Below are 9,578 nucleotides of genomic sequence, written 5' to 3'. Positions count from 1 at the left end.
GAAGAATCTTCCATCCGCTGGTTCATTCCCCAAATGGCTGTAACAGGGTCAGGCTGAAGCCAGGAGCTTTGTCCAGGTATCCCATGTGGGTACAGGGTCCCAAACACTTGAGCCAGCTTCTGCTGCTTTCCTAGGTGCGTTATCAGGGAGCTGGATTGGAAACAGATCAGCCAGGATTTAAACTGGTGCTCATATGAGATGCTGGTGTCACTTAACTCACTGTTCCACAACTCTGGCCCTGATTCAAACATTTTATTTTTTAATTATTTTATGATTTTTTATTTTTTTTATTTTTATTTTATTCTATTTATTTGAAAGTCAGAGTAACACAGAGAGAGGAGAGGCAGAGAGAGAGAGAGAGAGAGAGAGAGAGAGAGAGAGAGAGTCTTCCATTCACTGGTTCACTCCCCAGATGGCCGCAACAGTCGGAGCTGTGCCGATCCAAAACCAGAAGCCAGGAGCTTCTTCTGGATCTCCCATGCGGGTGCCCAGGCCCAAGGACTCGGACCATCTTCTACTGCTTTCCCAGGCCATAGCAGATAGCTGGATCGGAAGGGGAGCAGCCGGGTCTCGAACTGGTGCCCATATGGGATGCTGGCAATTCAGGCCAGGGCATTAACCTGCTACACCACAGCACCAGCCCTAATTCAAACATTTTAAGAAACATCACAAGGGATGAAGGCTCATCCTTGGTAGATGGTGAAAAATGACCTATAAACAAGATGTTTTGTTCTGAAACAGCGAATTTCTAAAGTTTAGAAGCTGTTTAGTTTATAGCTGAGTAAATTGCTGGGAATGTTTATGTACCACCACCCCCCCCCCCGCCCCAGTTCACAATGTGCTTTTTTAAGGTTGGGCCTTTGGGAGGTGATCAGGCCTCAGTTGTGGAACCCTAGTGAATGGGATTAGTAAAAGAGCCCCAGAGAGATCCCTTTCCCCAGATGTGAACACCAAGAGAAAGCACAGTCCATGAACCAGCAAACAGGCTCACCACACCCCCAACCTGGTACCTTGATCTTGACCTTCTCAGCCTCTAGAATTGTGAGAAATAAATTTCTCTTGTTAAGAAATCACTCTATGTTACAGCATCCCAAGAAGACTAAGACATAAACAGATACAGTATTGATAGGCAAAACATGCTGTCAATAATGTGCACTGCAAAAACTCCAGGGCCAATTTTGTAACATAGATAAATAAGAATTTAATATTTATTATATTTATTATATATATTTGTACAGTTACATCAAAATAATGCTCAATAAGTTACATAGTTGATTTCTAAAAACACTGCAAAAAAGTAAAGATAAAACAGTAGGAATGACATGAATTTATTGCTCATAATTGAAAATATAGTCATCTATCTTTTAAACAAATTTAAATTGAGGACTTCTATGTGAACAAAATCATTTTAAATACCTAGAAATAGGCTCTGTTAATAATGCACTAGATATTATCGCTCAGTTTTACTGCACATTACATTTTTGGTTGAGGCTTATTTGATCAGGTATCATGCAGAAAAATAAATTATCAATATGAATTTAAGAAAAGTAGCTAAGATGTTTGTTTTCCAAAAATTAGATGAGAGTTGATACAGCTCACAATTTAATGTTCAGGAAATTTTATTCAGCTACTGTATAAAAATCATGATTAAAATCACACATGCACACTAACAGCTATTAAATGTAGTAAAATGTCTCTGTTGGTACATTTAAAATAAGAACAGCTGTCAACTACTTTTTTTAATTGACATCAACTATCATTCTCTTTGGCCACCTGAAAAGGCAGTCTTCACATAATTCCTAAAAACATTAAATAATAAAAATCTTAAGTATAGATGTATATTTGGTTATGTCAAAATATTCACATAATTGGCACATAAGCAAAATTTTATCATTTTAAATATGGAAAAACTAGGGGGAATTCAGGTTCAATATACCCTGTAAACCAGTTTCTAAATAAAGCTAGTAAACATCTTTGCTAAGCTTCTTAAATTCCTTCAGTCAAGCATCATGGTAGTTGAGTTGATGGTCTGTAAACATTCTCACTCATCTATACTGTTTCCTGAGGTGACCCAGAAGCTATTGTTATGCTAGTGGCCTCACAATTTAATATCCTTACAAATATGTATTGGACATAATCAAAATTAAAAAAAATTTAATGTAGGCCAATGTGTAATTCAGCATACTTTCTCTATTACAAAATGTTTAGGAAATTTTGGGGTATCAAAACTGAATTTATCCATTTTCAGAAGATAAGGAAAAAAAACTTATAGTCCTAGGCAATAAAAAATTCAGCATTAGTTCACTTAATATTAAGGAAATGAAAATAAATGTGTCTTACTTACATGTACCTTCTGGAATAATGCCTAAAATCTATGTAGGTCATTCCATTTTACAGAATGTTAAAAGTCAGTACAGTACCTGGCCCACAGTAGGTCTGACAAGAAACAGATGACTAGTCAATGAAAAGTGCATGTTTCTTAGTATCTTTTCTATGAGAAAAATGAGGTGATTTAATATTTACATTTGTTGGAGAGGACTGTGGTTGCTATTACCAAAATAGCTGAATTGAATGAAGAAATTTATTAATACTTCTAAAAAATTTCACTGCTCCAGTACTGTGATCCTTCAATGTAAACTGGTTATACTTAAAAAGAAAATATTGCAAGGTACTTACAGAAGATACAACCTGACTTAGCAGATTAACTTATAAAAATATATACTTCCATTATCTCATGGTTTAAAAAATCAAGAAAAGTACTATATGTTAAAAAGAGAATTCATGCAATGACATTTTTAAGCACTATATATTGTATACCATTACCACCTTAATCACAATTCCATCCATCCATATATCAAAAGGCAGCACTGGTAACCTTGATTATGTCATATACACTAACATTTTAAAAAGGGCCAATCATGGTTAAATATTTCTACACATTATCTACACCCACTATTCTTATCCTTCTTCTCCAGGGGAGAGCATACTGGATCCAGGCACTCATCTGGTGTTTGCCTGTAGTATCGTTCTTGGGAAAGAATGATCAGAATGACTGAATTATAGAGTTAATGTTTTGACTCAAGAATATGACAGTGAAGGAGCCATTGTTTTTGAAAATTTAGACTTAACAGTATTTTTCATGCTAAATTCCAACAGCTTAATAATTTGTTATTTAGAGAGAAAAAACTATCATCTTTTTCATATTATTTAAAAAGAAAACAAGAAAGGTCAACTTTATGCACCATGAAAATAAAAGTAAACTCACATGAACTTACTAATGATGCTTACTGAAGACAATAAAAGTGATTTCAAAATTCTAAAAACTATTTTTAACATATACTGAAATACAGAGGTAGAAAGTGTATTTATTATGTTTCCTTGTTAAGTCTAATAATATAATTCTCTATCACTTACAAATATAATTTGCTAGTTTATATTTCAAACTATCCTGCAGTCTCATATGGATTATCTACTTTTATTTACCAATTCTGCATTTTACAGTTATCTACAATTATATTTTGACTCTGGACAACCACTTGCAAATTATTCCTAGCTCCACCATGAGTAGGTTGCAAATGGTATGTTGATGAAATGTTTTCAGCAGTTTTTTAGGTCTCAAAACAAGAGGCCAATCAATATACTATTGGTAAATCCACACTACTTAAATTACAGTGATGCCTTTTTATGTGGCTGAATCATACAAAATCACAAGATAGCTATGCCATATTAGGCATTACTTCATGTATCACAGCAGTGTTTCTTATGCAGCAGTACACATATACCACTGGATAGCCCTGAGATGATTTTATAGGGAGTGGAACCTGGATGAACAATGTTTTAATGTTTAAGTATGAAAATTAAACATTAAATGTGAAATATGATTGCTCAAAAAAAAGCTAAGGCTAAAAAAGGTGAAAAAGATTTGAAAATAATAAGTAAACAATGGCATAGGACATATATATATATGATCAGGAAGGTATAGTACATTGAGGAAGCAGTGTCTCAAGGAATGATTTGACTCTGACTGCTTGTAATAACAAGCCACATGGTAAAGGGTTTTCCTCTTCTGTAAATTCTGAGTTACTTATTTAAGAATGCAAATCTGAAAGCACTGAGTACATTAACTTACTTTAAAAGGGCTTACCAAAATGGTGAGGAAGTTCAGAAGCATATGAGGGACATGCCATTCCTACAGAAGAAAGAGGACTACAAAGGCACATTACATATTTTGGTTGTGTTGCAGCATTCAAATAAAAGTAATCTAAATATTACCATTGGCAATTAATGAATACTCATAATAGTCTTTCATAAAAAAGAAGGTAAGCTTGTGCATTAAGTGCTCTTGATTCTGGAACCACCTGCACATAAGTGTCACTAACGTGGATCCACTGGCCCACCGATTCACTGTCAGGTTCTTTCACATCTAACAAAACAAAAGTACAATTTTACAATAAGTATGTTTTTTATAGACAGCAACACATTCATTACAAACTACCTGCTAGTTCTCATTTCAGGAGTTTTTTTTTTCCCCTCTTGGGTTAAGCATATACCAAAAGGAACTAATTATTTCAAAGTATAAAATTATAGGGAACATTACCAATTATCTCTATTAGTAACATTTCAATTAATTTATTTTTTAAAGATTTTATTTATTTATTTGAGAGGTAGAGTTACATACAAAGAGACGAAGGGAGAGACAGAGAGAAAGATCTTCCATCCACTGATTCACTCCCTAGATAGCCACAATGGCAAGAGCTAGGCCGATCTGAAGCCAGGAGCCAGGAGCTTCCTCTGCATCTCCCAAGTGGATGCAGGGGCCCAAGCACTTGGGCCATCTTCCAATACTTTCCCAGGACACAGCAGAGAACTGGATCAGAAGAGGAGCAGCCAAGACAAACTGGCACCCACATGGGATGCTGGTGCCACATCCCTTAGCCTACTACACCACAGCACCAGCCCCAACATTTTAATTTAAATAGCTAGCAAAATATTAGTCTTATAAACACTTAATTGTTCAGGGAAAAGAATCAAGGAAAAGAGGGGGAGAAAGGCAAAGTTAGTTTGAGGATCGATAAGGAAAGCCAGCAAATGTACAACTCCAACTCTACTATGCACACCCATATATCTTTTTTTTTTCTTTTTTCTTTTTTCTTTTTTTTTTTTTTTTTTTACAGGCAGAGTGGACAGTGAGAGAGAGAGAGACAGAGAGAAAGGTCTTCCTTTGCCGTTGGTTCACCCTCCAATGGCCGCCGCGGCCAGAGCTCTGCGGCTGGCGCACTGTGCTGATCCAATGGCAGGAGCCAGGTGCTTCTCCTGGTCTCCCATGGGGTGCAGGGCCTAAGCACTTGGGCCATCCTCCACTGCACTCCCTGGCCACAGCAGAGAGCTGGCCTGGAAGAGGGGCAACCGGGACAGAATCCGGTGCCCCGACTGGGACTAGAACCCAGTGTGCCGGCGCCGCAAGGCGAAGGATTAGCCTAGTGAGCCGCAGTGTCCGCCCACACCCATTTATCTTAAAAAGCTTGGTGTCACTAAATAACAGAGTATGACACTGCAATTCACTCTGAAAGTGAGGTAATCATCACAACCTCAGCGAAGTAAATCCATTGGAGGTATCAGTAAAGTAATAACCATTCTTCAAGAAATGGATGAATAAACTCATTTGTTTTCAAGAATAAAATAAACTGAGGATGGCATACCAGGCACAGTCTTCTTTCCAGTGATATATTCTGATAACTTCCTGGAGGGTGTTCTCACTTTCACATAAGCCGTGTAGTGCCCTCCTCTCATGGAGCCACTGTGTTCCACTATGCCATAGAGACTATAGAGCACTTTATCACCCATGCTTATATTCTTTAAAATAAAGAAAAAGACCCAAGTTAGTAATACTGAGTGAAATACTACAGTAAGAGAAAAGTAAGTAAATACATCCTGCTCAAAATAAATGCATAGTTTTAAATATTCATGTTCTCCTCACTGCATTATGAGGTTTGCTCTTTATAAAAAAAAATATTTAACTTCCATCTACTCAGAAGGCATACACACACACACACAGAAAGAGAGAGAGAGAGAGAGAGAGAGAGAGAGATCTTCCATCCATTGCTTCATTCCCCAAATGCCCACAACAGCCTGGGCTAAGCCAGGCTGAAGCTGGGAACCAAGAACTCCATCAGGGTCTCCCACACAGCTGGCAGGAACTCAAGTACTTGAGCCATCAACTGCTGCCTCCCCAATGGAAGCAGAATAGCCAGGACACAACCAGGCACTCCAGCGTGGGTGTTGGTTTCCCAGGTGGCAGCTTAACTGGTTGTGTGGCAACAACGGTCCCAGAAATGCATATTAAAATGACACTGAGACACTCTCCCATACCTATTGCACTGGTAAAAGTGCAAGAGCTTGACAAGATCCCCAGCTGCTGATGCTGTGGGGAAAATACTTACATATTCCTCATGGCAATTCAAATGTTCCACTCCTAGGCAGGGATATTGCATGTCCTCTAGCTGAGCTACATATGTATTACTTTTGGATCCATGAATCCTATTTCTAGGACTCTATTCCACAGGTACATGTGCAAAATGTAAAAACAAACCAAAACAAAACAAAAAATATGTACCAGACTATTATCTTCTGGATAATTTGTATTATCAAAGGACTGGAATATGGTGCCAGAGTTGTTGTGTAGCGAACAAAGCTGTCACCTGCAGTGCTGGCATCCCATATGGGTGCCAGTTCTGAGTCCTGGCTTCTCCATTTCTTTTTTCTTTTTTTTTTTTTTTTTGACAGGCAGAGTGGACAGTGAGAGAGAGAGACAGAGAGAAAGGTCTTCCTTTGCCGTTGGTTCACCCTCCAATGGCCGCCGCGGCCGGCGCGCTGCAGCCGGCGCACCGCGCTGATCCGATGGCAGGAGCCAGGATCCAGGTGCTTTTCCTGGTCTCCCATGGGGTGCAGGGCCCAAGCACCTGGGCCATCCTCCACTGCACTCCCTGGCCACAGCAGAGGGCTGGCCTGGAAGAGGGGCAACCGGGACAGAATCCGGCGCCCCGACCGGGACTAGAACCCGGTGTGCCGGCGCCGCAAGGCGGAGGATTAGCCTAGTGAGCCGCAGCGCCGGCCTGGCTTCTCCATTTCTAATTCAGCTCCATGGTGGAACACCTGGGAAAGCAGAAAAAACTGGTCCAAGTGCCTGGACCCCTGCACCCACATGGGAGATGGGGATGGAGCTGCAGATTTCTGGCTTCCACCTGATCCACTCTGGGTTGTAGTAGCCATTTGGGGACTGAATCAGCAGATGGAAAATTGTTCTGTCTCTTGCTCTTTCTCTTTCTCTCTGTTGCTCTGCCTTTCAAATAAAATAGATCTTTGAAAAAGTTTTTAAAATGTTTTCACAACTTTAATAAAAGGCTTGTAAAGTTTCATTTTTATTTAACACATTATCAAATTCTAATAATGAGTGTTAGGGGCTATCATTGTGGTGTAGTGGGTAAGGCCACTGCCTGAGACACTGGCATTCCATATAGGCACCAGTTCGAGACCTGGCTGCTCCACTTCTGATCCAGCTCCCTGCTAATATGTTTGGGAAGGCAGAAGATGCATGTGGGAGATCCTGAGAAGGCTCCAGACTCCTGGCATCAGCCTGGCCCAGCCTTAGCTGTTGTAGGCATTTGAGGAGTGAACCAGGCAATGGAAGATCTCTCTCTCTCTCTCTCTCCTTCCCTCCCTCTCCCTCTCCTTCTCTGTCTCTCCCTCTCTGTCTCTCCCTCTCTCTGTGTAACTCTGCCTTTCAAATAAATAAATCTAAAAAAAAAAAAAAGAATAATGAATGCTAATAATTTGATAGATTGTGCTGGCAGTCCCATAGAAGATAAAATAGATGCACCAGAAAATTGCATTTAAGATGTTTTTGTTTTGATTGGCCAATATACTGAAAATAATAAGTTCGATAAGCATTGTTACATACCACAAATCCTAGACTTCTAGCCAATAATCATGAACAGGATGATATGTGATCCCATAACTGTGATCCCATCAAGGAAGAAAAGTCATCAGTTTCACCTGTGAAACTCCTCCATGTAAATACAGGTTGAATATTCCTTATCTGAAATGCCTGTGACCAGAAGTGTTTCAGATTTTGGAATATTTTCATGTACATAATGAGATATGTTGGGGACCCAAGTCTAAACAAAATTTATTTAAGTTTCATATAAACCTTACATACTTAGCCTGAAAATAATTTTATATAGCATTTTAGCTGACCTGTATTTTTAAAAAATTTTCAAATTTATTTATTTTCACTTTGAGAGGTAGAAAAACACAGAGATAAAGATCTTCCTACCACTGGCTGATTCCTCAAATAGCTGCAATAGCCAGGGTTGGACCAGGCTGAGGTTGGAGGCCTGAAATTCAATCTAATTCTCCTACACGGAGGCAGGGAACCAAATACTTGAGCCATCACCTGCTGCTTCTGAGGGAACACACCTGTATTTTGACATTCTGACACATCAGATGAGGTCAGATGTGGAATTTTCCACTTGTGATATCATGTCGGCACTCAAAAAGGTTTGGATTTTAGAGCATTTTGGATTTGGCATGTTTAGAAGCAATAATAAATAAGTCTGTTTTCTATACATAATTATGAAAAGTATTAGCAATTTTCAAGCATCATACTCAGCTGACATGTACAATACTCCCAGCAGTACACAAAAAATGGCATGAAAAAAATTTCTAGCATATTGATTTACAGAGACATAGAACTCCACAAATGGTAAAACCACTACTGGTTACACAGATCACCCACAAGGAACAGAAGAAAGCATGAACCCTGCTCACTTCTTTCAGCAACCATCAGCTTCTAGAAGCATTTACAAACAGCTTTGATCATTATGATCACTACACATCATGCCTTACTCATCTTTTCAACTTTCTCTTATTCTGTCAAAGGATAAAGGTCATATTGAGTGTAAAACCTCCCATGTTACTAAAACTATTAAAATTTGTTTTCCAAGGAAGAGCTCATTTAACACAACAACTAATAAACAATATATAGGATATATTTAAGTATTATTTACAAGGCAATTAAAAGTCTTTGTATACTGTACCTTACAAGTAGCAGAACAGAATGGTGCTAAATCAAGCATAAGTGGAAAATCTACATGTCTGTTGACTTTACGAAGACTCAAGCCAGCCTTTAAAAAGACCAAAAATAATTTTTAAATTGTTAGTTACATAAAGCATTAATTAAAACCAAAAGAGAAATTCTAGAATTTTTCAGATACAAAAATATAATAATAGCTCATAAATTGTTACTGCAACATTCATATATATATATATAGGATTTTTACCCTGAAGAATAAGATAAATAATTATGTTCACTGTGTCTTCTCAACACAGAAAAATAAGTTCAATGTCTTAAAAGCTAAACTAATGACACAGATGTATCGTAAAATGCATCTAACTTAGGGGGCTGGCACTGCATATAGTAGGTTAAGTCACTGTCTGTAGCACCAGCAGTGCCAGCATCCCTTATGGGTCCCCGTTCAAGTCCCAGCTACTCCATTTCCAATACAGCTCCCTGCTAATGT

General features: G+C 38.5%; 1 protein-coding gene across 8 annotated transcripts in view; it reads right to left on the bottom strand.

The window, feature by feature from the left end:
- Positions 1–1,176: 1,176 nt before the first annotated feature.
- USP45 (ubiquitin specific peptidase 45) overlaps positions 1,177–9,578 on the bottom strand; it is a 67,295-nt gene continuing 58,893 nt past the window's right edge. For 7 of the 8 annotated variants that reach the window (XM_008263309.4, XM_051854464.2, XM_070073755.1 and 4 more), the window contains 3 exons: positions 9,096–9,182; positions 5,700–5,853; positions 1,177–4,423 (listed from right to left, as the gene is read on the bottom strand). In XM_008263309.4, the coding sequence (XP_008261531.1) occupies positions 4,293–4,423; positions 5,700–5,853; positions 9,096–9,182 (372 nt within the window). In that variant the 3' untranslated portion in view covers positions 1,177–4,292. The remainder of the gene's footprint in view (positions 4,424–5,699; positions 5,854–9,095; positions 9,183–9,578) is intronic. The other variant, XM_051854465.2, reaches the window with a different exon arrangement.

The sequence above is a fragment of the Oryctolagus cuniculus genome, chromosome 5 (assembly GCF_964237555.1).
Source record: "Oryctolagus cuniculus chromosome 5, mOryCun1.1, whole genome shotgun sequence".
In the NCBI taxonomy this organism is placed as follows: domain Eukaryota; kingdom Metazoa; phylum Chordata; class Mammalia; order Lagomorpha; family Leporidae; genus Oryctolagus; species Oryctolagus cuniculus.
Note: the sequence above shows the minus strand (reverse complement) of the source record. Positions and strands in the feature narration are given on the sequence as shown.